At 52.2% G+C, this 27,760-nt stretch overlaps 2 protein-coding genes across 4 annotated transcripts in view; both read right to left on the bottom strand.

Moving 5' to 3' along the window:
• The window catches only part of Kcnq4 (potassium voltage-gated channel subfamily Q member 4), a 52,015-nt gene extending 40,395 nt beyond the window's left edge, over nucleotides 1–11,620 (bottom strand). For both annotated transcript variants that reach the window (XM_050161389.1, XM_050161391.1), the window contains exon 1: nucleotides 11,160–11,620. In XM_050161389.1, coding sequence (XP_050017346.1) covers nucleotides 11,160–11,473 — 314 coding nt within the window. In that variant the 5' untranslated portion in view covers nucleotides 11,474–11,620. The remainder of the gene's footprint in view (nucleotides 1–11,159) is intronic.
• Nucleotides 11,621–23,905: 12,285 nt separating this feature from the next.
• Nucleotides 23,906–27,760, bottom strand: part of Nfyc (nuclear transcription factor Y subunit gamma) — a 66,666-nt gene continuing 62,811 nt past the window's right edge. For both annotated transcript variants that reach the window (XM_050161299.1, XM_050161300.1), the window contains exons 9-10: nucleotides 25,928–25,987; nucleotides 23,906–24,713 (exon numbers count right to left, since the gene is read on the bottom strand). In XM_050161299.1, the coding sequence (XP_050017256.1) occupies nucleotides 24,594–24,713; nucleotides 25,928–25,987 (180 nt within the window). In that variant the 3' untranslated portion in view covers nucleotides 23,906–24,593. The remainder of the gene's footprint in view (nucleotides 24,714–25,927; nucleotides 25,988–27,760) is intronic.

Here is a 27,760-nt window from a genome sequence, read left to right as displayed (position 1 = left end):
TGGCCCCTGGCCTGCACTAGGCCCTCTGCCTGGCTTCCGCACTCACTGGTCTTTTCTGTTTCAGTGTGAGCTGCCTCCTCCAGGAGGGCTTCCCTGCCAGGCTTGGTCTGAGGCTACTCAGGACCACTCAGGATCTGCAGTACCTAGGGACAGCGGCACTTATCACCCTGTGTAGAGACCCATCCATATCCATGTTCTCCAGGGAGCAGGGTGTGGGTCCTGATTCACTGCTCTGTCCTCAGCTTCCTGCGTAGCCTCTCCCACCCCTGCACAGACCCCTGGAACTGCCAGTGAAGTTCTGAATGAGAGCTGGAGAACAAAGGGAAGGAATGAGTCCCCTGTAAAAGGGGGTGGGAGCAGTGTTCTTGATGGCTGAAGTGTTATTGAGGACAGTCTCCCTGAGAAGCAGGTGCTGCTGGGATGAGGAAGGTTCACGAGGTCACAGCCTCCAAAGCTGGACTTCAGGGTGTGGGTCCTGGCCCTGCTACTGACACCCAGGCAGGCGACTTAACTAACATCCTTGGGTCTCAGCCCTCATCTGAAAAATGGGCCCAGTGGCAGGAGTCACTTCACAGGGTTTTTGAGAGGCAAGTTCCCAGAGCAGCGTCTGTCTGGCCTTTGGTAAGCACTCAATAAACACCCGCTATTATTATCTTTACTGTTACTGAGAGCTGGGGCAGGGGGAGGAGCTTCAGGAAGGGTGGTGTTGCTGGTTGCCGTCTACTTGCCTTCCCACTGCAAGCCTGACCTACAGCAGCCATGCACAAGGCTCCTACCCAGACATGGACCTGCAGCAGCCAAGCACAAGGCTGCAGCCATGCACAAGGCTCCTACCCAGACACGGACCTGCAGCAGCCATGCACAAGGCTGCAGCCATGCACATGGCTCTTACCCAGACACGGACCTTAAGTAGCATGCACAAGGCTCCTACCCAGACATGGACCTGCAGCAGCCATGCACAAGGCTCCTCCCCAGACATGGACCTGCAGCAGCCATGCACAAGGCGGCAGCCATGCACAAGGCTCCTACCCAGACACGGACCTGCAGCAGCCATGCACAAAGCTGCTAGCCAGACACGGACCTGCAACAGCCACACACAAGACTCCTACCCAGACACAGTGCAGGGTCCCTGCACACTTAGACTCTCTAAACACTCTTGGTGTGGACTGAATCTAGAAAATTCTCATCCTTCAGACACTCACCTCTTCCTGCCACTTCCTCTTATCGTGACAAGGGCTAGTGTGCTTAGCCCACAAGCTGCAGCTTCCCTTTCTAACAATGTGCACAATGACTTACCTACTGTATAGTGATCTTGGGTGTCCATGAATTACTACGTGGAAACTAACACAATTCCTGTTACAGATCAGGCGAAGATCTTATTACTAAATATGGACTCTGAGGACCTCAGCCTGGTGCATCTCTGAGCTGTGGTCCAGGGCTCCCCAAGAAAGGAACTGCCAGCCAATTAACCTGTTCTTACAGGGCCAATCTGGTCCTCCATGGCTGTTTCTCAGGGCTCAAACTAGAGTCAGTAAGAGAAAGATGAGGACTTCAAGGCTCCAGGGAAGTAGGAGCCTGTGTTGGAAAGACAAAAATAAGAAGACCAGCTAGGCGGTGGTGGTGCACGCCTTTCATCCCAGCACTTGGGAGGTGCAGGGAGGTGGATCTCTGTGAGTTCGAGACCAGCCTGGTCTACAAAGTGAATTCCAGGACAGGCTCCAAAGCTACATAGAGAAACCCTGTCAGAAAATAAATAAATCGAAAAAAAGAAAGCCAGCATATTGCCCTGCTCTTCAGAACACGTCATGATTCACAAAACTTCAGTCAGCATACAGCCCTGAGAAATGGCTGGTGCCTTGGTGAGGCTGGGCCTGCCTGCTGCTACACAGGACGCAGGGGCAGGGGCCAATTGCAGACTGGAAACTACTGGGGGCAGGACTTGGGGCTCCTCTGTTCCCTAATCCTTCCAGCTACCAGGTTTCTTCCAGCTCCTCTGACCTCCATTGCTCAGGAGCCAGGACAGGGCTCCAACTCTTGTGGATTTCATGTTTTGGCCAGATTTCTACAAACACTTTAGGGGCTATGTAAGGCTGTCAACTTTTTATTTTGCCAAGTAAGGACAATTTTTAAAACCCTGCCCTATTACTTCACAGAAGAAAGCATATAGCCTCAGACTTTGCAGCAGTCTTTGAAATGGGCTGCTTTTAGCTTAATGAAAAAAAAAAATCACCACAATGTCCTTATTTTCCCCAGTTTTTCCCTTGGCCACTGAAAACCACCCCGAGAACTGCATCTGAGAACTGCTTGGTGCTTGAGGGTCTCACATGGATGGTTTTGAATTCTGGCTCTGCCACGGCCAAGCTGTACGACTTGGTGTGCCTCCATGTCCTGTCAGCAGCTATGCCGGGCACTGGGGTTGGCAGCCTGTGTCTGCAGAGCAGCAGCTCGGGAAGCACTGAGGGCCCCTTCCCCCATCTGCCCTGCCGATAGCTCCCATGGGCCAAAGGACAGGGGCCCCCTTCATAGCTTAGTGACCAAGAGCCCTGGCGAACCTGTGGCAAAGGGACCCAATAATCCTGCCTCAAAACATTCAACCTAGCTATTCCTGTCTGTCGGAGGCCTGCGCTCAGGATAAAGGTGGGACTGAGCTTCCAGAGAGAAAGGTCCAAGAGTTCCTTTCTCCACTTCTCTCTAGTGGGCAAAGCCCTTCTCCTCTTTAAAACCTGGCTGACGTCACTCTCTTGTGCCTGGACAGTAACTCATTCCCAAATGGGAGTCACACACTGTGCTCAGCCCTCCCTACTTACGTCTGACAGCCCATCGAGGAAGAACCAAGAACACATGGGGCAGGGAGTTCAACTCTGGGGCCACCGCAGGGGCTGCAGTGGAGCCTGAAGTAGAGTGGGCAGAGAGTGTTTCCAAGAAGAGACTGTGTTCAAACTGGGCTTTGAGGGATGCAAAGGAGTTAGCGACACAGCAGTGGGTGTGAGAAAGGAGTAAGGGACCCGCCTCAGGAAAAGTACACAGAGCATTTATCAGCACCTTGTGGGTCACTTCCAAGAGAAGGCACAGAAAGTGTCTGTGGGAAGAACTTCCTGGGGTTTGGAGGTATGCAAGCCACTGGACCCAGGAAGGACCATTTTAAGTGTTCACTATCTGGGTACTGCCAGCAAGTTCAGGGATAAAATCCTGAAGGAGAAACTGTCCTCCAAAAGGCAACATAAAGTAGCAGGATTCGGAACTCACCATGAAACGGGGAGGAAAGTGCCCAAGACAAAAGTCTAGAATTCGAGGACAGGAAGAGAGGGCAGAGGGAAGAGGCAGGAGGCATGAGCCATCCTCCTCCCAGCAAGGAGGCCCACTGGGGGCTGGGGCAGCTTGTCTAGCTGCACAAGGTTCTGAGTTCAATGGCCTGCATCCTGGGGGGGGGCAGGAACTAGGTAAGAGGGGCCCCTAAACTCAGACCCTTACTAAGGCAGAACAGCAGACAGCTAAGAACATGGTCCCAGGAGTCTTGTTCTGGATTCAAATGTTGTGTCTACCACTTGTTAGCCATGCTGTTGTTGGACAAGTCATTTAACTTCTTTAGTGTGTTTGGGCTTTATTTGCTGTTTGTTTTTAGACCGGGTCTCACTATGTAGCTCTGGCTGTCCTAGAAGTCACTCTGTAGACCAGGCTGGCCTCAAACTCACACAGATCAACCTGCCTCTGCCTCCCGTGTGCTGGGATCAAAGGTGTGAGCCCCCAGGACTGGCTGTCATTGAACTTCTTAATGCCTCAATCTCTATGTGTGTTTGTGTGTGCAAAGTGCCTGTGCGGTGGGGGCTGGGAATATAGCTCTGTGACAGAGGGCTTGCCTAGCATGTACAAGGTCCTGGGTTAGAGCTCTGCCCCCACCACAAAAAACAGTGCCAGATGTGGTGATCCCGGCACTTGAGCTGAGGATGGAGAAGTTGGAGTGTAGGGTCAGCCTAAACCAGTTACAAAGACCCTGTATGCACGAGCATGTGTGTGTGTGCGCGCGCACACACACACCAAAAATAAGAGAGCCTGAAGGAGTTGCTGACACTTTACTCTCCATCCCTAGGTTACGCACCCTTCCTCCTCCTCCTGCTGGACCAAGGGTCCCCCTTTCCTCCTCATCCCATCCCACTTCTCCTGCTAAGTGGCCTCCAAACCGGCTGGCAGAAGAGATGAGTGAATGCATTGATTGGCTGCCCCCTTCCCTGGGGATATATGGCACACACTATGACAATATCTGTTGAGCTGTGTGCTCGGCCGCCATCAGATCCTGTCTCCTAACTCCATTTTCTCACCTGAGAAATGAAGCTATGTATCTGCCAAAGATTTGAGGCCTCTGGAGCCAAGGTCTCTGCTCCTGTGCTCTGGAGCAAGGATGGACTAGACAAAGAAGCTCCGCAGTGTCCCCCCCCCACCTCAAGGAGGATGCTCCCTGGGGCTCCAGACTGCACCTGGGTGGGGGCTGCCCCTCCTGCAGAGGGTGGCAATTGGGCCCAGATGGGCCAGAGCAAAAGCATCTGGATTATGCTGACAAAGCCACTCTTTCTTGCCCTTCTTCTCTCCCTACCTCCCCCCAATCCCCAGAGACAGCCAAGCCCAGCAAAAAATAAACCCAAAAGCAGAGACCTGGACACTCCAGGGAGGGGGTGAAAGAAAGGAAGGGCCAGGGAGATGCAGTGGAGACCCCCTCGCTCACTCCGGAGCCTTCAGGTGCTGGTCTTATTTCCTTTCCGATGTTGGGCTCACAGGAAGCAGGATCTAGCCTCTGTCCTCCATGCTGTGGAGGGGGGTGTTGTTCCTTTGCCTGATGAGGATGATTAGAATAAATCGTGTTCAACTTGGCTAGACAGGGTTTCCCACATTTTGGAAAGTGTATTCCACAGAATCTCATTTGACAGTCCTTCTTGCTATCTGCCCTCCATCCCTTTGGTTTCTGTGAGAACCAAGATCTGTCATCTCCAGTAAGTTTGTTCCTGTACCAGCAGCCTGGACCAGGGGTCTGAGGAGCCAGATGGCTTCCCTCCAGCCCTTGGGCTAGAGACTGCGGACCACCGACCGTTTCTGACTCTCTGCGGCGGGAGAGGGAGGAATGGACTGCCTCTCTTTGCCTGCCTCCCTCAGGTGCTGCCCACGGATTCTTAACCCAATTAGTCTGCTGCCTGGGGCTGCACCCCTGCTCTTCACCTCCAGGTGCCAAGCTCCAGGGTACACAGATCCTGCCTTGGGGACAGAGTTGCCCAGTCTGCCTGGAGTCTTGGGGAGTTCCATTAGGGTTCCATAGGTCAGACTATACCTTCTCTCCAGTCCCAGAAAGCCTCCAGGTGATTGGAAACCTCCTGAGTATCCTCCAGAAATTTCCGTCTTCTGAAGGGCCCTAGCAGAAGGCACTAGAGACGCCCCTCTCCCATCCCAACTCTTTTTTTTTTTTTTTTGATTTTTCGAGACAGGGTTTCTCCGTAGCTTTAGGTTCCTGTCCTGGAACTAGCTCTTGTAGACCAGGCTGGCCTCGAACTCACAGAGATCCGCCTGCCTCTGCCTCCCAAGTGCTGGGATTAAAGGCATGCGCCACCACCACCCGGCTCCATCCCAACTCTTGAGTCAGCAGCCCCTCTCCGTGGGCACAGCTCTGTGAATGCGATTCTGAGTAAGTGGGTCCTCTTTCCTGCGAGGCCCATCTGGCAGAAGAGGGAATGAGGCTGAGGATTAGAGTGGATTGGGGCTGGGCATCTTCCCATGATGGGTCACTGGGTTCCAGGGCCACTAGTACTGGGTCCCTCTCTGACTGTGTCCACTAATGGGGGGTGGGGAGGGAGAGGCAAGAACCATGAAGCCCAAACCTTGGCTACACATTGGCACTCTTGAGGTGAAACAGACACTCACACCCACAGAGCCAGAACCCCAGGCCCCAGGGGTTTAGAGACCAGTGTTTTTAGAGACTGTTCCCGGCAGCTTCCCCATAGCCTACACCACTTCCTATCTGCTCCCAGCAGGCAAGGCTCTGGCTCCCCAAACCTGGCAAAGCTGGCTGATGTCATCTGTGACACAAAGGAAGATCCCATAAGCAGCCCTGAGACTCAGGTTAGTGACTGCAGTCACTAGCTGGGTGACGTCCCCTACTCAGTGGGAAGTGAAGATGATTGTCCCCTGACACAGTGGCTGTGAGGCCTGAAGATGCAGAAATAAGCTTAGAGGGAGAGGCACTGACTCCACCTGAGGCAGAAGAACGTGAGTCTGGGACTTTGAGGCTAGCCTGGGTTAGAGGGAGATTCATCCTAGAAAAGAAAAAGAGCTCAGATGGACCTGGAGGATGCTCCCCAGAAGTCACAAAGTTCCAGGCTCCCAGCAGACACCCCAGTGACAAAGGCAATGGTGCCCTACTACCTCCTCGGTCCTCACCCTCCCCACGAGCCCAGGACCCCTGTCAGGCCTGCCATCAGAAGCAGAGACAGGACGACGATGGCTAACTCATGCCTGGCACAGCACTGGCTGCTCTCCTTCCTCAGCCCTGACCACCCAGGAGGCAGCTGTGATTCCCACTGTCCAGACTGGAATGCCCGACGGAGCTCAGAGACTAAGCAACTTTCAGGACAGCTAAGGGCAGCAGCAGAAACAAACCCCATCTGTCAGACGGAGCCCACAGTCCTATGTCCCCACTCTTGTGTGGGACTAGCTCTGGGGAACTGAAAAGCTTCCCCCTTCCCTCCAACCCTCAATCTCCACAGCAGGGCTGTCCAGGTCTGGCACTGAGGAGAACCGGAGTAGGGAAAGTTCCTCCCAGGGATCCTTCGGGGGAGGCCCCAGAGCCTCCTCCCCCTGTTCCTGGGGCCACTTCACTGACTGATGGCTCAGAGAACTTTAAATTAATCACGCAAAGTGCTGCCACCAGCCAAAGAATAACCACCTCCTCCAGCATGTCTGACTCCAAGATTGTAAGGCTATGGGCTTCTTCAGCAGTGGGGTCTGCAGTCAGACATCCAGCAGGGCTTCCTCAACCCGAAGAAATGTGCTAGAGATAGGCAGCGGCCTAACCCAGAACTCCAGAAGTGGGGAGCAGCAGGTGCCAGGGAAAGCGATGGTCACCCCCCCACACCCACACACTGCTTGCAAAGGAAAAACAGAAGCACAAAATTGCCATGGGTCACACACTCTAAGTCATTCCCAGTCACGGCGTGAAGGTGTTGGAGCATCAGGTTTCTGCAGTGCTGTCTGGGAGGCTAAGTGTGACCTTGGAGGGGAGTGTGTCCCGGTCTGTGCCTGGGTATACACGGTCACACACTGCAGGGTTGGGCAAAGCAGCTCAGGGGGCCTTATGGGAGGAGCCCAAGCCAGTCCCACTGAATTACATAGTCCCCAGGCTGACCAGGGGTAGCCTGAAGCCCTAGGAAAGCAACGGCAGAAACTGCATGAAGGGAGTCGCCCTGGTCTGTCCTGGCCCAGATGTCCGTCTCTGACGCCAGCGGGTGGGACATTTAGCTCCTTCTGGGTGAAGCTGCATTGGCCACCTGTGACATCTGTGGGCTGCGCTGAGCTTGCCTGCCCTCGAAGCAGCCGAGTAGTTTCCACTCGAGTCTATAAAATCTTGTCACTGCCCCCTGACTGCTAGCGTGTGCTGTTCTGGAGGGGCCTGATGCAGCTGGGGATAACAGCTCTGGGTTGAGGCTTTTCCTTGTGAACTATATGGCCTTCCTTTCCTGGGATTTGCTTTCCTGGTCTATCAGCTGGGGAGGATAACAGGGCTCACTTCATCAGGCTGGGAAGGGTGAGCATCCACACAGAGTCAGAAATCTCAGTTTGAACTCCAAGGGTCACATCAGGTGACCTCAGAGAGCAGAGGGATGGTTCTGGACAGGGAGTGTGGACGGAAGGTCTGGCCTCCCTGAATCTGCTACTGATTTGCCATGTGATTTTGGTCTCCAGAGCCTTAGTTTTCTCAGAGGCAGGACGGGGCAGTGAGACTGTGGGTGAGAACTGACCCGGTCTGGGTGTCCTGTGCGGGGATAACATTTAGTCCAGGCTTGTCTCACAGGCTTGGGGTAGAAGGTTGGGGTGGGGTACTCCAGGGTTAGGAATGAACAGGCCCCAGAAGCCCTGGCCACCTCCTCCCCTCCCCATCCCCACAGCTTCTGACCCCAGGGACAAGGCTGAGGGAGGATGTTTACAGAGCCTTAAACCTTCACTTAGAGAAGTTTGCTGGGGGCTGGGAGCAAGGGTTGAGTGGTGAGAACATCACAGTGGCCGGGGAGGCGCAGGGAGATTGGGGGAAGGAGGGCTCGGCTGTAGCCCCTAGTAGGCTGGGGCTCCGCAGGTGCTCGTGTGCTCTGGGCAGTACCACAGGGAGTGAGTCTGCCCTAGGAGCTCAGTAAAGAGGACTTCACAGAGCGCAGAGAACAGAGAGGGTGGAGATGCACACCAGTTCACAGGGCACTGGGGTGACAGGGCAAAGTGGCAGGACAAAGGGCCTCGAGACAGAAAGAGCGGAGAAGGGTCCGGTGATCCTAACAAGGAGGAAACAGGACAGGCACCGTTCATCTCCCAGGGGCACAGCTGAGAGCCAGAGAAGCTGACTTCACTCCTAGGTGCCACGGACAGTGCGGGTCCTGGGGAGACCAGCTGGCTGGCGAGGAAGGTGTCTCAGCCCCCTCCTTCCCAAGTCCTCTCTCCTAGCCCTTCTGTGGGAACCCCATCACACTGGCTCAGGTCTCTGAAAACAGGTCCTAACTGATGCTATGCATGGAACCCGCCCCCCAACTTGGAGACGGTGGGAGTTAAGCTAGAAAAGCAATTCTTGACAAGAACACAAGACCCTACTGTGGAAAGGCTGAGAAACTCCATGTCTGGACCCCATAGAGAACAGGAGGTACTTCTGTGTCAGCTCCTTCCCGAGCCCCGACCCCAGCGCCCATTCCTCCCACTCAGCCCCTAGCAGGTCACTCAGCTCTTTCCTACCCATTAGCCCACCCACGAAGAAAGCCCAAATTGTGGGACTTCCGCTCGCTCTGATGGCCTACAATCTAAAGCTCAGAGAGACTCTAAAGCTAACACACTATCACACAGCACTTGATAGGTAGGGGCTCCTGGCATCTCTGTCTCCCTGACATCCATGATCCACAGCCAATTCCCTGAGATCCCTAAATATCCAGATACTGTCACGCCATGTTTCTCCCTCTAGAGCTCCAAGGAATGTCTCCACCCTGGGCTCCTAGACACAAGTGCTCAGGACATAGGTGCTTCTAGCCAGGGCATTCCTGGCATCCGGAAAGGGCCGGATGTGGGGCAAAGGTGTCGTCAGAATTAGCTCCTGGGAGGAAGAGGAGGCCCCTCCAAGGAGTCATGGTAGTGGCAGGTCTGTGTTAGGTTGCTTTCATCTCAGTGAATGTTCCGGGGACAGGCATGCAGGCTGAAGAACCAAGCTCAGAGCCAAATGACGTCTCCAGGCTCAGCGCTGGCTTGGAAAAGTCACCTCCAGGGAGGAAACTTTGGAAGGCACATCTGTGGCCTGTGTCTTATCCTTTACACACCACCACCACCACCACCACCACCACCACCACCACCACCACCACCAGGGCTCTACCCATAAGCTGTACCTCTAGCTCCGGTGCATCACATTCAGTGGGCACCAGAACCCCTAACCCACCGGCACTGAACTCTACCACTCCACTGAGTCTCTACATCCAGCAGACACTCGTCCAGTTGTTCTGGGGTACACTGAGATGTGGGTGCTCCTGATCATTCACCTGGACCCAAAACCTGACCTTACATCCTGCAGAAATTCACAGTTGCCACCTCAATAGAAAGTCCCCTTCCTTTTCTGCTCCCCAAGGTTCTGTGGGCCCCCATTCTCGTGGGGCAGAGACAGGTGAGCATACACCAGTGGAGGCAAGTAGAAAGACACGGGCAAGAAAAGCCAGGCAAAAGGGTGGCTAGGCAGGTGGCCAGGTAGATAGACAGATGACAGACACAGAGGCATCAAAATCAATAACTGGATAGGCCCCACATAGCGTGGACACAGATGGACCAAAAGGCTGTGGGACAGACAGACAGACAGGCACACACAAGGGGAAACTTAAGTCTAGCAGAGGGACACACAGACAGATTGTGAAGTGGCCAGTAGGTGGACAAAGTGGGCTGCCCAGGAGACCCTAAGACTGGCAGTAGTAAGGGACTTAAGAGCAGCACACTGTCCCTCCGGGCACTCCTAAGCATCCCAGCGCCAGGCCCAGCCCATTAACCGATATGGCCTGGGCCTCTCATGTTCCTGGCTGGGCCAGGCCTTCCCCCAAGACCGCCTAACGAGCTGCCAAAATTCACTCTTTACATCCAAGAGGGGTCAGTGTTTTGAAAGTTGTAGGAGCCTACTGAGGGAAGGAGGGGCCCCACAGCGTCACTGTTTCCAAACATACCCCTCTCTTCTTTCTTTTTCCCCATGCCCAGAGCCAGGCCTAGTACAGCGGGCCAGCAAAGCAGGAGAGCTGGGCCCAGCCTGCAGGGCAAGGCAGGACAAGACAGGGCAGGGCAGTCAGGGCAGTCGGGGCAGCCTGCTGCCTCCACTGTTTCAAAGTTGAGGGTGCAGGGCAAGGCTAATGAAGACACAGTTAAAGTTGGGAACAGCACACAGGCCTGTCAGGGCCATAGGGACCCTAGACACCTACAGTCAGAGGCCAGTCCTAAGCTGGGCACAGCCTGTTTCTGAAGAGGGAACTCTCCAAGGGGACCAGGTGGGAGCACAACATGGCTAATGAGCCTGAGAAGAGATGGCAGGAAAATGTGGAGGCTAGGGGTCACAGCTGGGGGGACTTGAAAAGAGCCCCACTTTAGTGGCTTCGCAGACTTGGTAGAGCAGAGACCAGCAAGAAGCTGAAAGCCCAGAGTAGCTGGGACAGAGCAATGGGGTTCTGTGATCAGGATGAAAGTAAGAAGAGGAGGGAGAAGAGGTCAGACGAGGGCAGCAGGGGTCAGCGCTGAGAGATCAAGAGTTAGGACCAAGCTGGGGGGACCAAAAAGGGGGCTCAGGTCCGAGAGGGAGGGCTGAGGGACTGCCGCGGGGCAGCAGCAGGAGGTGGAGCCAGCGGGGGCGGCGGTCCCCAAAGGAGCCCGGCTCACGCGGGGCACGCGAAGGGGCGCTGGGTTCCCCAACTTACATGAAGACGTGGTAGACGAAGGCCCAGCCGCGGGGCCGCTCCAGCACGTTGTAGACCCAGTTCTGCAGGCGGCGGTAGCGCTTGTGCGCGGCGGAGGAGCGTTGGCCGCAGGCGGAGCCCGAGCCCGAGCCCGGCCCAGGGAGGGGCGCGCCCGGAGGCAGGGGGCTGCCCAGAAGGCCCAGGCGACGCGGAGAGCCGCCCCCGCCCGCCTCGCCCTGTTCGCTCTGCACGGCGGTGAGCGCCACCAGCTCGGCGCGGGGGGCGTCCCCAGGCGGGGGGCCCAGGCCGAGGCGGCGCGGGGGGGCCTCGGCCATGGGCGGCGCCGGGCAGGGGGCCGGGGCGTTGCGGGGCGGGGGCGCACTCGGGCCGCTCAGAGGCGCATGGCTCGAACCCCGGGCCGGCGAGGCGACCCTGGGCGCGCACGCGGGCGGCGGGGGCTAGGGGCCGGGCCGGGGCCGTGCGGGGACCGGGGGCGGTCGCTCGGAGCCTCGGGGCCGCGGGAGCCCGTACTGACCGCCCGCTTCCCCGGCGACTGGGGCGGCTCTTTCCGACTCCAACTCTCTTATTACGCGCTCCATGCCGCTCGCCTTTCCACCTGCCGCCGGCGCGCCGCTCACATGTCACCCTCCCCCGCCCCGCCCCGCCCCTCCCCCGCCCGCCCCGCGGCCGCCTTCCCAAATCGGGAGGGAGCGAGAGAGGCGAACGCGGGGAGGGGACCTGCGCCCTACGCGGCGGGGCAGGGCGCGCGGTCCGCTCGGTCGACGTGTGCTGGCCCCGAGCGCGTGGCGCTGGCAACACGAGGGGCATCGAGGTCGGACATATACTAACTAGTGGTGGCCCTGGTGGTCGGCGCTGAGGAGAGAGATTGGGACGCCTCGTACGTGGTTGTGGAATGTGGGGTGTGGAGTGGAGTTGTGGCCGCGGTCTCGCGAGGGACACTCATATTGTACAGTGATGGTGTGTGTATGTGTGTCCAGAGAAGTGCCTACTTGTGCGCACTGCCAGGCTACCCGTGGGTCTGTGTGGGTTTAGTGTGAGTGGATGGATGATGGATGATGGATGGATGGATGGAAGGAAGGAAGGAAGGAAGGAAGGAAGGAAGGAAGGAAGGAAGGAAGGAAGGAAGGGAAGATGAGTGAGCCGGGCAGTGCTGCGCGACGGGTGGTGTAAGCGAGGTGTGCCCATCGGGTTGTGCCCTTGGTTTCTTGTACAGGGTGTTTAAAGTTCGCGGAGTGCTGAGTGAGGTTGGGACAGCAGCTGTCGCTTCTCCCGCTGCTACCTGAAGAGTCTGGTGCCCTAACAGCTACCGAGACGTGTGGGGCGGTGTAGCTCACAGCTGGGCCCCGATGTGTCTTTCCTTGAAGCTTCCCTTCTTGTTGATGAAGGAGAGCCTAGTTGACCACCCTGAGCAGAGGGGGCGCTCCCCTGATCACAGCCCTGCCCTCATCTCCCCACTCCATCCCCGCCTCCGTGGGAATCCCCTCTCTCCCATTCTATCCAGGGAAACTTGTTTAGGGCAGATAGGAAGTAGAGAAGTGAGCACTGAGCAAATGTTTGGGGGTCTGGACAGAGCCCTCCCAAAGGCCTCTAGTGTCCCACTGGACTTTTTCTAAGAGCAACCCGCTCCAACAGAAGTTCTCAGTGCCTGACCTCCATTTCCAGGTGTGGGCTGGTTGGCCCCTTCCCTTCGCCCCGTGCTAGGTGGTGATTCGGGTTTGCTGACCCTCCTTCCCTCTTCCCCAGCCTAAAGCAGTGGCCAAACCAGCCGCTCCCTCCGCGGGCCCTGCCCCAGGGTGAAGCGCTTCCGCAGCAAACTCTTCCCCGCTCCTCCTCAGGGAAATCTCGGGGGACGTAGCTAGCCGGAGGGGCGGGGGAGGGGGCGGGCTGCAAGCTCGATTCTCAGCTGTCAGCAAAGGCAGCATTGATCTGCTGAGCGTCAGTGGGGGAGAGCAGGAGGGAGGGCTGTGGGCCGGGAGGGCGCGCAGGATCAGAGATCCCCAAGCTAGGCTTGGCAGCCAGCCGTACCCCCAACCCCTAGTGACCTTTCCCCCTCCTGCCCAGCTGGGATGAGTTCTGAGGTCTGACCTGGACCTCTCCACTGCTGCTGGTGCTGGGAGAGCACAGGACTTGGTGCCCCCGTGTAGGTCATGGTCTGACCTACTGACGGCTGGAGGGTTCTAGATCTCAGGGCCCCACTACGGATGCAGTGCCAGGGCTAGATGGAGCCATCCTCCCTATAACTGAAGCCAGTAGATCCCCCTCCCCATATATGGCATTGCCCTGACTGTAACCGGCAGTGCTCCATGAGGGGCCCGGGGTGGGAGTCAAGTCTAGGGTTCAAGCCACACAATGGAAAGTGGCCGCTGGGAGTGGTTTGAGGTTTTGATCTTGGGCGCCACAGAACGGAACTTGAATTCAGGTTGCCCCTATCAGCACTCAGAATATCTAAAATTGGGTCTGTTCCAGGAAATCGGACCCTCTAGTTCAGCATCACCTGTGAACCTATGCCTCTCTTCCGCATGTGGGGGACTGCTGAGCTTCCTGTCCTCTTTGAGTAGAACACTCTCTTCAGACGGTGGCGGGGTGGGGGTGGGGCTCATCACTTTTCCAGCTCGTGCTCTAGAGCACCCCATCCAAGGCTGGGGGCAGGTAAAGGCTGTGGTTCCAGCTGGAGTGCAAGTTAGGTTTCCGAAGCACTCCGAGGGGTCGCAGAGGCCATGTCTGCAGGTAGGCACCTGGGGGGGGGGTGTCACATGCACTAATATGAAAAGTGGGGAGACACAGAGTTCTCCCTGAGGTGTGGGGAGGCAAAGTTAAACTGTTATGTTTGTGTGTGTGTATATATGTAGGAGGCACAGGAGAGAGTCCAGAGAAGACAGGTGGTCACTCTGAGAGTCACTCAGTGGCCTTCCTGTGCCCATCCGGATTCCCAGGACATGACAGAGTGGACTTTCCTCACTGCAGCCTTGAGTGACTAAGAGACTTTTCTGAGCAAACAGCTGTCTCTGGCTGCCCAGGTCTGCTCCCCCTGACGTAGGGAGATGGGGTAGTAGATGCTGTGACTTCCCCCACTCCATCCTTTAGCTCACCCATCTATCCCCTCCACTCCACCCTCAGCAACGTTCTCCCTGGAAACCCAGCCACTCTGCTCTGTCCAGTTCACCCCCTGCCCCGTGTTTCTCCCCGGCTCTGAGTTTACAGGGCCGTATAAGAACAGGCCAAACTCCTCGATCTGCTGTAATCCATCCCTGTCTCCACCATCCATCAATGGAGCAGATATTGATTGAGAGGAAGGGTGAGGAGGCCGAGTGTTCCCATTTGCTGAGCACTAGCTGTGGGCCAGGTCCTATCCTTTACAAAGAATCCAGTCCCGTGCTTTGTGGGAAACGGGCTGAGAGAATGGGAGACTCTCCTAAGGATGCATGACCAGGTGGTGACCTGGGAAGGTCAGTGCCCTGTGCTTTCCCAGCACTGACATGTGGGCCCTGAGTGCTGGGGTCGGGGAGGGATTGGAGGAGTTGATTCTGGATCTCTAGTACTGGCTCCTGCCAGGGGGTAGGATGCCCAGATCTGAAAGGATCGAGTAGCTGGCACCTTGGTTCTGGAGGTTAGGTTCAAGCCTGGTATTGACTCCTGTCATGACCTCAGGACATTTCAGGGCTCGAATTCCTTGCTGGAATGGGAGGGCTGGCTTCACTCAGCAGTTTCCAGCCCCTGTCAGCACCAGGAGTCCTTTCTTAACAGACAGAATCATAAGGTGATCAAGAATGGTGCAGGTGGTGGACAGAATCATAAGGTGATCAAGAATGGTGCAGGCGGTGGGGGGGGGCTTCAGACTCCACCCACCTGCTTATTTCTCCTCCATCTCTGATGGTCTCCCTGCACAGCTGGCTACACAGTCCTGAATTTATAGCAATTCACCTGCCCATTGCCCGGTGCTGGGGTTAGTGCGTGTGCTACCTCACTTGACTTCCCCCTGGGTTTTCTTTCTTTCCTTTTTTTTTCCTTTGCTTCTCCCCCCCTCTTCCCTCCCCGCCCCGAGAGAGAGTTTCTCTGTAGCTTTGGAGACCAGGCTGGCCTTGAACTCACAGAAATCCTCCTGTCTCTACCTCCCAAGTGTGTGCCACTACTGTCCGACATACCCTGGGTTTTCTTATGGCTGCTGGATTGCTGGAGGCCAAGGAGAGAGATGCTGCCACTAGCAGTGACAAAGGGAGCCTCCTTTGGGGACAGGCATGGAGAGGCTTGGAGAAGAATGGCCTTTATCACCTCTGTCTCAGCAAGGCCGCTGCTGTTCCTCTTTCAGCATCTCCCAAACATGCTGGCTGGGTTCTCAGGAGGTTCATACTTGTGGGGCAGCCTCAGCCCAGCTGAAGACTTGCCCAGTAGAGCATTAGGCTACTATTAGTGTGTGTGAGTAAGCAGGGCCTGGGATGGGGCACAGGGGAGGGAGGAGTGTGGCTAGCAGGGCAGAGGCCTTGAACACCAGACTGAAGAGTCCAGATAGCAGACAGGGGGCCTGAGCTAGTCACAGATCAGAGCAGGGCTCGGGAGGGCCAGACACAATAATGCATGAAGCCACAGGTCAGCTGGTGTCGTACAAATAGGAGACATGTATCTTACTGGTCAGGTGAGAAGGTGCAGAGGGCGCTCACAGGACGGCAGTATGACATCACTGCCTTTGGGAAGCCACTGAGGGATGTGGAGGCCTCCTCTCTTCTCCCTGCCCAGCCCAGAATGAACAGAAGGATTCCATCATCCAGGGATCAGAAGAACCAGAGAGGACTAGTGAGCCGATTCTCCTAGACCTGGGGTATCACTCACCTGCTCCTCCCCTAGACCAAGCTTGTCTGGCCAGACAGTTAAGAGCCACAGAAAGGGGGGAGGGAGGAGTATCTCTGAGCTCAGCAAAAGCAAATCCCCATTGATTCTAAGCCTGGAGCAGGGCACCTGAAGCAGACAAAGAGGGAGAAGGGGGGTGCGGAAACAAAGGTAAGAGCCATTCCTAGCTTGCAGGACTCTTCTGTCCTTGAGACTCTATCTCCTTCCCTAGGTGCAGGAGGGATGGCCATGCAGATGACCATAGTCCTGGGGCCTCCTGGCAGGTCCTTGGTCTCAGCAAGAGTCGCTAGGACAGTCGAACTGTTGGAGAATACAGAGGAAAGAGGAAGGGCTATGTTGAGCCACTTTCTGGGGCTCAGATCTGTTGTCCCCACTACTCAGGAGGCTGATGCAGGGAGATCACAAGCGCTGGGTTCAAGGCCAGTAAGTGTCCTGGTTAGAGTTCCTATTGCTGTAAAGAGACACCACGGCAACTCTTACAAAGGAAAACATTTATTCAGGCACCAGGAAGGGGTCTGAGACACTGGGTGTGGCTTGAGCATATATGAGACACTTCCTTTGACAAGGCCATACCTACTCTAACAAAGCTACACTTGCTAATAATGTCACTCCCTTTGGGGGCCATTTGCTTTCAAACCACCAGGCTCTACTCCCTGGCCCCCAAAGGCTTATCAACATATCATAATGCAAAAATGCATTCAGTCCAAGTTCAAAAGTCCCCATAGTCTATAGCAGTCACAAATTTATTTCAAAGTCTTTTTTTTAAAGATTTATTTATTATGTATACAGTATTCTCAGTATTCTGTCTACAGGCCAGAAGAGGACACCAGATCTCATTACAGATGGTTGTGAGCCATCATGTGGTCGCTGGGAATTGAACTCAGGACCTTTGGAAGAGCAGGCAGTGCTCTTAACTGCTGAGCCATCTCTCTAGCCCCTTATTTCAAAGTCTTAAAGTTCAAAGTCTTGTCTGGGATTACTTAACTGTAATCACCTGCAAAATCAAAATAAAAAAGCAGACCACACGCTTCTAACATATAATGGCACAAAATATACATGACCACTCCAAAATGTAGGAGAGGGAGCATAGTGGGGGAAATACTGGGTCAAAGCAAGACCGAAAAACCAGCAGGGCAAAACTCCAAACTCTGCATCTCCGATGTCAGTGCTCTTCAGATCTCCACTCCTTTCAGCTTTGTTGACTGCAACACACTCCTCTCTCCGGGGCTGGTTCTGCTCTCCTTGGCTGGTACCCCATGACTGGCAGCTCTACCACTTGGGGGTCTCTGAGACAATCTAGTCCTCTCCTTCACAGTTTCACGGACTGGATTCTCTCGGCCTCCATGCAGAGACACCTCTGAGTCATACCTGGACTAAGCAACTTTCTTTAGTCTTGGAGGAAGGTCCCATAATGCCTTTCTCCTATCCTTGACTCTAAACCAGAACCATTTGGCCCAAACTGCCAAGTTCTGTGCTTGCTAGGACTAGAACATGACTTCCTCCTTCAGTTACATTTTCGCCAGCTTCCTTTTTTCAGTGGCTTCCTCCACTACCTAAGCTTGGCTGTTCTGAAACTGGATCTGTAGACCAGGCTGGCCTTGAACTGGGAAATAAGTCAGCCAGCTTCTGCCTCTGGAGTACTGGGATTAAAGCCATGCCCACCACACCTGGCTCTAAACTTCCCTTTCGTTCCATTTCCAAGAGCTGGAAACTTAACTGGGTGCAGTCTTGCCCTGAGGTCACCACTCTGTCTTTTGCCCCTGTCTGAAGAGTCTGACCGAAGCTAAAGTGAAGAGTTTTAGATTAATTCCTCTATTGGCAGAGGACATCTCAGAGCAGCAGGCTCCATTGTGTGGTTACTAGTGGGAACTCTAATGAGGATTTATAATAAAAAGGAGCAAAGTGGGCAAAGTAAATTAAAAAATGTAATGTTGAGGAGAAAAGAAGCGTCAGGAAGTGGAATGGAGTTAAGTCCTGTATTCAAGGAGATAAACAGATTAAGAAATGGAATAAAAAGAATGATCTTTAGGTAACATCCTAAAAAGTCTTCTCCTCTGAAACCTCTTGAGCCAGGCACCCACAGTTCAAATCACACCCAGCACCACTGTCCTCCTTGCTTCTACCAGTATGGCCCACTGACAGCTTTTCTAATCCACAGTCCCAAGGTCCAAAGGTGATCAGGCCTATCACAGCAATACCCCAGTCTCTAGTACCAATTTCTTAGTTTCTGTTGCTGTGAAGAGACTCCATGACCATGGCAACTCTTATAAAGAAAAACATTTAATGGGGTGACTTCCAGTTCAGAGGTTCAGTCCATTATCATCATGGTAGGACATGGTGGTGTGCAGGCAGACATGGTACTGAAGAAGGAACTGAGAGTTTTACATCTTGATATGCAGGCAACAGGAAGTAGTCTGAGACACTGAGCATGGCTTGAACATATATGAGACTTCAAAGCCCACCCCCCCCACACACACACTTCCTCCAACACAGCCATACCTATTCCAACAAATCTACACCTCCAATAGTGCCACTCCCTTTGGGGGCTATTTTCTTTCAAACCAACAGACAAAGCTTAGGCAACTTTGTGAGACCTTGTCTCTAAATAAAATGCAAAAACAGGACTGATGATGTGTTCAGTGGTAGACTGCTTGCCTAGCATGTACAAGGACCTGGGTTCAATCCCCAGTACAAACTAACAAAGCAAGCAAGCAGGCTAGTTAGCTCTCCTGGCAAAATAAATCTATATTAGGAGGTAGATTTTGGGAGTAGAAGGGACTGAAGACCTTGAGTGGCAGGGGAGGGGATTCAGATGAGGGATGGTTAGTACTTGGTAAGGGAGGTGGGAGTTCAGGGGGGTCTTACAAGAAGCAAGAGGTTCAGTGACAATGTTGAGAGGCATAGAGAACAGTACTTCCAGGTTGAACTCGGGATTAAGCTACTTTAGGCTTCTGAAGCTTCTTTGTCTCTGAACTCAAACCTCATCAAATATGGATAGAAGCCTTTTCTTGAAATATTAGGTATGGGAGACAAATGCTGGATTTCTATTTTTGTTTATGTATGTATTTATTTTAGATGGGGTCTTACTTTGTATCCATGGCTGGTCTGAAATTCACCATAAACTGAGCTCCAATTTGCTGAAATTCTCCTGCCTCTGCCTCCTAAGGGCTGGAATTACAGTTATGAACTACCACCTCCAGCTTTGTGTGTCAATTGGGGGGGGGGACATTAAAAGATGTTTTAAATATACATTTTCAGCACAAAGGTTAAGAGGAAGAAGATGATTTGGAAGAAAGGCACACCCCAGAGCATGGGTGTGGGCTTTTCAAAGAGAGAGTTGTGGGATATCTTTTTAAACAATAGTTATCCAAGCATTAAAGCAAGATCAAGAGCTCCTTAAGAGTGAGGCAAGAGAGCATCCCTGAGTGGAAGCTGTACCTTAGAGGGTTTATTCCCTGTTCAAAGGAGGAGAGCAGTATAGCTGGCCCACATGAGTGGAAGGAGGGGCTATGGTAGACCCCTATGCTGGAACTGGGGTGGTGCTAATCCATCTCTTCCTGCCAGCCACAGCTTTAGGTAGAAAGAGTACAAGGTGAATGTGACACCTCAGCTGGCCCATATGCCCTGGAGACTCAGATCTATGGTATGCAAATACGCCAAGCCAAGACACTTGAGGTAGGTGCTACTCCCCCATGGCTTGGGCACATCCATGCAAGAAATCACTCCTCGGGGTGATGGCTACACTCGAGGGCACAGTCAGGAAAACGTGTTGGAAATGACCTCAAAAACAAACTTTATAAAAGATGAGCAGTGTAATAACTTGAGGGCCATCCCCCCCCCCCAAAATAGGAGAATTCATACCTAAAGAAAGACCTAGAGAAAACGAAAGTCTAAAAAGAAGCTTGGTACAGTTAAAAATCTTTGAAAAGATAAAGGAAGAATCAGCATCTATAAAACAAAACCCGAAGGACACCAAGCAGGCACAACTATCTAGAATTTTTAAGGCATCAAAGTCACTGACATTGAAAAATAACAAACTCAATAGATACATTAGTAAACAGAGCTGAAGAAAGAAAACTGATTAGAAACTAGAACTGGGGAAACCCTTCAGAACGACGCGAGAATAAGGGAATTAAACACGTGAAAGAAGAACTATCACAGAACAAATGGGGACCCCAGGGTACAGCTCATCACTCAGAAGATACTGAAGGGTGATCAAGCTCTTTCCAGAACTGAAACATGGATTTTCAGTAGAAGGTCTACGAACTGCCTAAGTAAGTAAGATATTACAAAAAGCTACATCTAGACACCTTTTATTTAAAAGTGTAGAATATCAAGAATAAAGAGGAAATTCTAAAAGCCACCAGAGAGAAAAGATCGTTTATCTACAAAGGTCCAATAATTGAATTGACAGTAAACTTCTCATCAGCAACAACAGATGCCGAAAGACAAAAGAGCGTGTCTTTCAGAGTGCTGAGGGCAAAGCTTTGGGAGCCTTCATTTTCATCTATTGCCAAACTGTCCTTTAAATCAAAGGACAAAAGAGAGACATTTGGACATGTACATTATCTTGGAAAGCTTCTGTCCCACGGACCTCCCCTGAACAAAAGGTACAGGGCCTAAGGGGAGGGGCTAGGAGCTCACACAGGTGCCAAGAGGCTCAATGGAGCCCAGGTCTCCCAGGACGGGTAGGAGACTCTGATAAGCAGGGCAGCTAGGACTGTTTTAGATCTTGCCTCAGCACTGGCCAGACAGGAGCCCAGGTCAGCCTGGCCCAACTCAGATTTTCCCCTCTTGAATGCCAGCAGCGCTGTCTTCTTGTCCCCTCTTTCTGGGCTGTGGTAATAGCATGATACCCAAGCTAGGGGTGATAGCTCTGACCTGGCTCTGGAGCCTTGAAGAGGCCATGTCCAAACTACTCAGATGACTGGGTACTTGACCACCATAGGGTCTTCTCTCTAGACAGCTTGGATGTCACCTTAGAAAGCCCTAAAGGTGCTGTGGAAAGGGACCAATGGAAGCCAGGTCATGAGGCTGACAGCCAGCTGGTGCCCTTGAGCAATTTCTGAACCTCTTTGTGCCTTATAAAATGGTATAAAATGGGAGAGATTGCTCCCCCCTCCATGATGATGATGAAATAAGAATGTACTCAACTTTCCTGCCTTTTTTTTTTTTCCTTTTTTTGACTCAGGGTCTCATGTAGCCCAGACTGGCCTCAAACTAGCTGTGTGCACTTCCCATACCTATCTCCACCTTCCAGCTGAAATTACAGGTGTGCACTATTTGTGCCCAGTTTATGAGCTGTGATAAAACCCAAGGCTTTATACATGTTAGCCAAGCCCTCTATCCACCAGCCCAGCTGTTTGCCTACATAATAATGTCTTAGAAGGTCCATCTCAGAGGGCCCTGCCTTGTAGACCATCAGCTGAGGGAGGGCGGACGCGTGCAGGTGCCACAGCCCACAGCAGCAGGGACCTCACCTGGCTTTTCAGCTGGACTCAGAATGTCCCAAAGAATCCCTGACATAGGCACAGGGTGCCAAAGAAGTCTTTCCTGACAGCTGTGTATGTGAGCTCTAAGAATAGTTTGTAGACGTTGATAAAGGAGCATCGAAAGAGTCCTCGCTGACTCTGCCCAAGGAATTAGAAGTTTCTGAGTGAGAGCCATTTCACTTGGGCTTTGATGGATGTAGAGGAGATCAATATTTGAGAAGGGCTTTCCAGGCACTGGGGCCAGCATATTTTGAAAATATGGCTGTAAGTTCAGGAACCGGAACGGTTAGTACAAGAACACTGAGTGCAGTAAGCAGTCAGGGTGAGGCAGGTGCGAAGAAACGAGAGGAGCTATGGGGTGCCTTGTATGGAGCTCTGTCAGAAAGTATTTAAACCTAACTACTTACCATCATACAAAACCCCAAAAAGGGTAGCTTCCGGTCCTACTGTTATTCCAGAGGCCCCTCTCTTCAAGGAGTTGTCTGACATTTCAGTAGAAACGGGACAGTCACACCGCCTTGAGTCCTAGAACTCAAACTTAAGTGGACGGGACTAGGTGACTATGGACTCAGTAAGAGCGGTATGCTGCCCCCTCGTGGCCTTGGCTAACCTGGGCAGCAAGGCATCATCCAGGTCTCACAATTACAGTGGTCTCCAATCTCTCTCTACCCAAGCACCTAAGAGCAGCACCAACTATTTTACTCCATACACTCAGGGTGGCCAGGGGTCTTGGGAGCTGAGTAAAAGCCAGTGTGAGGCATTACGTAAAGCGTTCTTCTCTCACACATCCCACCTTCAGACAAGCAACTGGAGGTGAGCAGGTCCTGGCTCTAACCCCACCCCTAATTCAGAATGACCTTGGGCACTGGGCCTTTGATAGGAGCTCTCTTGGGCTGCACCAAAGGGTTTGTTTACATGAACAGAACCCTTTAAAGGGGCTGTGCAGTGCATGCTAGCTAGCTGTTTGCCAATCACACAGATTGAATACTTAGAAAACAAGAATGAAGTCTGAGTGAAAGCAGGCTGTAATGGCCGGTACTTGGACATTCGAGAATGAGTGGAGGAGAAGGGGGGTGGGAAGAGGGCACCAGGAAACAGGATTCACACAGCTCCTTTACTGTGGCCAGGCCCCTCTACCTGTTGACTGATGGGACATCCCACTCGAAGTGTCTGAGCAAGGGGCAGGTAGAAAGGCCAGAAGATGCTCCCATTATAGAGACACGGCTGAACTACTGTGGGGGTGGGGGGGGTGATGTTTGGGAGTTAGAAGCACACGGGAGTCTTCCCCAAGCCTACCCAGTGACAATGGTGTGACCAGTTTATCTCTAGTAAGGGACCTCTACCCAACACCTTCAAACTAGGAAAAGTTTTGCAAAAACCGTTACTTCTCTTGCTCATAGTGTGAAAGAATCCCTTTCATGGTCCTAGCTTTTGGCTCTGGTAGCAAGGGAAGCTCAGCACCAAATCATTTCAAAATTATGTAGGTCTTAATAGCTAGCACATTTGTGTTTCTATTTTTATCGTCCCAATCTCCTATTCGATTGTTTTCTCCTAATTCTAGTTCCTTTTATCAGAGGAGCACACTTAAGTAAATGAAAACTGAATGACACATTAACATATCACTAACAGTCTTCCCTGGCAGTGTGACCAGACCTGAATGTAACATAAGCCCCGGAACCTGGAATGCAGGAGGTGTGAACCTGAATCTTTCCTGATTTTCCTGTGCCAATGCCCACCCTTCCGTGCAGGTTTGCAGTGAACTATCTGTGGCCAGGGAATCCTAAGGATACCAGGCCTGAGCTGGAAAGGTCTAGAATCAGCCTCTTCCTTACACCTTATCCTTTGAGCTCAAACCCAAGGGAGTTGCTGGTAAAGTGATCTCTGCTTCTGGCATTCGGCTCACTATCTGCCCCATGACAGCAAACCCAAGGCTGGTTGTAAATAAAAATACAAAGACATCAGAAAGATGGCTCACTGCTGGCCCTTCCTGTAGCCCCTATTCAGTGGACAGGAAGCAGAAGCCCTCATGGGATGGATGACAAAAAGCTATGGCAGACCCAGGTCTTTGGTAATCAGCAGACAATGGCAGGAGCCATTGTGTGCCACAAGAGATTGCAGAGATTTCTTGGGGTCCTTGCTGCTGGAGGAGTCAGTGCTTTCCAGGAGAGATGTCCCCATGAGGTCACGCAGTGGTCCACTTGGGTGAGCAGAAGCCTTGTTCTGATGAAGTCATAGTAGGACAGTTTGAACCCACATGTGTTGCATTAAGTTCCTTTGACTCTGAACAGCTGCCCCTCACAAGTGGTACACTTTCCCTGACAGCCAACCTGAAAACAAACCAGCCTTTCCAGGCCTCTCCCAAGTGAGTGGTCGGCCCCATGAATGTCCCCGACACAGAAACAGACTCTCAAGTACCTAAGAGGAGATTTATTGCATTTCATGCAGCAACAGAGATGAGCACAATCTTTAATGTATTCAAAAAATAAAATAGTGGGCAGAGCAGAGCACAATGTCCTAGTCTCCTCGCGTCTGGGACAGAAGGCTGGGGAGGAAACCAGCTCTCTGTGGAGAATCAGTTCATGGCCCACAGGCAAGGAATGTTTCCATGGCTTCTGGATGCGGAGGGATCTGGGTAAGGGGCAGACAGCAAGGCTGGTGGAAAAGGTCTGACCTGTTCAGGGCAGACCTGGCAGAGTGGAAACCCTGTGCACCTCTAGGAAGGAGGAGCATGGGCTGCCCCTTAGCAGTGGCAGTGTGAGCCCAAGCCAGAAAACAGAGATTTCCTCAACCACACACTTCATGAAAATGCCATAAATATGTTATTTAATATTCTCATTTTATAGCATTGGACACACAGCTCAATATATTGAAATATTGATTCCTTGGAGAGAAAAATGGAAAAAAAAAAGAAAATAAAAAATATTGCATCTTTCTGTTGTAGAATCTTAGTCCCCAGGCGTGGAAAGTAGTGCACCAGTATCATAGCCTACAGGAGGCATTGAAGTCCCGGGTCCTCTGATGAGGGAGGTTATGTCCCCATCACCTGGGGCTCTATGGCAAATATTGTATTGGGTGTCCTTGGCCTTGCCAGCTCAGGTCCTCAGTCTCCAGTCACCTGAGGGGTCTGCCCATCGGACGGCTGGTTGGCTGACTGAATGAACATAGGCTGAGCAAGGTCTTGGCCTGCAGGCATGGTGACTTGCTGGATCTGGTACAGCTGCTGCAAGGGGTAGAGAGGAGAGTGAGGTCACTCCTGGGATAGAAGCAAGCAGTTCTCTGTAGTCTTCCAACTGGAATGGGTCCCAGACACCTTAACTAGTAGAGGGAAGGGGGAGAGGGAGAAGCAGCAGACACAGGAGGCACCAGCTGCCATGGGAGGTAGTTTAGTGGACAGGGGAGTTGCACTTCTGGTGCTTGTCACTTCTCTGTGCTTTCCAGTTAGTGCAGAGCCACACCTGCTGTGTCACTTTTTGCTCTGACAAGTACAAGCACTTAGCCATGGTACTAGCACCCGGCAAACCAGGGGCCACACTCCTCCTTTCCTCCAAGGGCTCTATTAAAGGATGTAGCCTGGTATTAAAATTATATGCCAACCAAGCCCATCAGAGAGAAGATAAGTTAGGCCTGCCCAACCTGATTTCTCAGGGTCCCCGAAAGAAACCACCCACTGGAAGTCTAACACTGGTCTTGGAAGAAACCAGAGAGCCAGAGTCTGACTCTTCTCCTTTTGAGCAGCAGAGAACATACATTAGAACATGCCACCTATCTCATCCTCAGTGGACCCTGGGACCTTCTGTGAGGAAAAAGCAGGTCAACAGAGAAGGCCCCTCTTAGGGATACAAGAATGCTCAAAAGGCCACATGTTCCTTTATTTGAACTAATTCACACATCTAAGTATCTTGGCTTAGGAAAAAAACAGTCCTAGAGGAAGAAACAGAAAATCTGCATTCTAGTGCTGGCTCTGTACGAACAACTGAATGAGCCCAAAAGAGGCACATCTGAAGGTTGGCAGTTTGGTCTATATAACATTTAACATATTTTGTTCTTTTTGTTTCTTGGCTCACACAGCCTGCAGATCTAAAGGACTACTACTTGTATTAAGAATGTTCTGTCCAGGGCTGGAGAGATGGCTCAGAGGTTACGAGAATTGCCTGCTCTTCCAAAGGTCCTGAGTTCAATTCCCATCAACCACATGGTGGCTCACAACCATCTGTAATGAGGTCTGCTGCCCTCTTCTGGCCTGGAGACATACACACAGACAGAATATTGTATACATAATAAATAAGTAAGCAAGTAAGTAAATAAGTAAATAAATAAATATTTTAAAAAAAAAAAGAATGTTCTGCCCACTATCAGGGAGTCAGACAACAGACCTACCATCCAAACCCACATGCCATCTGCATCCCTAGACCCCAACTCAGGCTGGGTCCCTACCTGTCCATCTGTGAACTGGCTGAACTGCTGCTGTCCTTGCTGGACCTCTGTCTGGGTGATCTGTGGGAAACAAGAGGACAGAGCAGGCATGTTAGCTGCAGGGTCTGTCTATCACCCACCACATGAAGACCGAATGATACAAGGTCTACAGAGTGCTTAGAATGAAGCCAGCCACTGAGCAGTGCGTCACAAAGAACTGTAAGAGTCTCGCCCAGTTGCCCTGCACTGAGGGCTTGCAAAGATCTGGTCTTACACAGGCACACCATAACCATCCTCTCCCCTCGGATCTGAGGTTCAGTAAGGCCACACAGCTCCTCAGCTTTAACATAAGACTCATGGCTTTGAACAGGAGCCTTAAGAGTTTATTTTTCAGTCAGTTAAGGCAAACTGCAAAGTGAAAGGCAAAGCAGTGAGTGCTCCGTTTTGTCCTTGGAAGGTGGGCTCCAAGGCAAACTCATATCAGATTATGTGACTGCAATATGAAATACCCTAGTGAGCAGCAGCCTTGGCCTTCGCAGTCCTCACAGTAGCAAGTCACGAAGCACTTTTTTTCCCCCCGACACTCAGTGTGCAGCAAGAAAATCATTTACCCCACAAACTTCCCATCTTACTCAAGGACTTCATCCTGACAAGCGGAGCTGTATAATATGATGACAACTGCTGGACAGAGCTGGGAAAGCTGGATAAACTGGGTGTATGCATCTACATCTGTGGAACACAAAACTTGCAGCAGCCTCTGTACCAGCTTTTGGAATCATCAGAGCCAATCTCTCAGGTAAAGCTTGCCCTCTCATGTGTCCTTACAATGGCCCAAAACAGCTCCTGCTAGCCTACCAAGGAGGCTATAAGGACCCAAAAAGGGGCAGATAAGAAGGGTTTCTTATTATTGCTTATTCTAGGTCTGTCTCCTACCGTAGGTCTGTAAGCTGCTTGCTAATAGCAGCTATGACTAATCTACATACTACCCTAAAACAGTCAGTCTTGCAGAAACGCCTTTAGGATAAACAAATAAACCTCAGACATACTGACAATTCTCACAGATTAAAGCCAACTGTGCCTTGAAGCCAGCAACACTGCTATTTACAGTAGCTGCTATTTACCTTTAAATCACATGTATTTTATCCAGCATTCATTCAACCAACATTTATTGAGCACCTACTAGGTATCAAGCTGTAAAATGTACATCATGGAGATTTTAAATGCCCTCAAAGAACACTTCTTGACTCTCCCCTTCTCTCCACGTTCTGGCTTCTACTGCCCAAACCTGCAGTGGAGGAACCACAAACCCTTCTCACTTCCTTCTGCTTCCATGCCACAAAAAGGCTTCTTGGATCTCAAGAAAATGACAAAAAAAAAAAAAAAAAAATCTTACATGCTTTTAAAGAAAAAGGAAAATGGGCTCATGACATAACCAGACTTTTTTTGGGGGAAGGGGCAGTTTGAGACAGGGTTTCTGTGTGTAGCTTTGGTGCCTGCCCTGGAACTAGCTCTTGTAGACCAGGCTGGTCTCGCACTCACAGAGATCCATCTGCCCCTGCCTCCCTAGTGCTGGGATTAAAGGCGTGCGCCACCACCGCCCAGCTGCATAACCAGTCTTGAGAAGGGTCACTGAGACCCAAGAAACTAATGCAAAGTCCAGGTCCATAGACAAGCAGACTGCAGGGATGGAAAGGGCCCTTTAACGACCCCAGAGGTGATGTGGAGCTCAGATGCTTACTTTTGGCTCATTCCTCACATTTTCCCAAATGAGATCTTTGGAGACCTGCTTTAACTGAGCTCTGTCACCACTGTCAATAGATACATCACCAGAAATGCAACTGGGCCAGACGGGTC

The sequence above is a fragment of the Alexandromys fortis genome, unplaced genomic scaffold, assembly GCF_014885135.2.
Source record: "Alexandromys fortis isolate MF-2015 unplaced genomic scaffold, M_Fortis_MF-2015_v1.1 scaffold_122, whole genome shotgun sequence".
Lineage (NCBI taxonomy): Eukaryota > Metazoa > Chordata > Mammalia > Rodentia > Cricetidae > Alexandromys > Alexandromys fortis.
The sequence above is the reverse complement of the archived record's forward strand: the minus strand, read 5'-3'. Positions and strand labels throughout refer to the sequence as shown.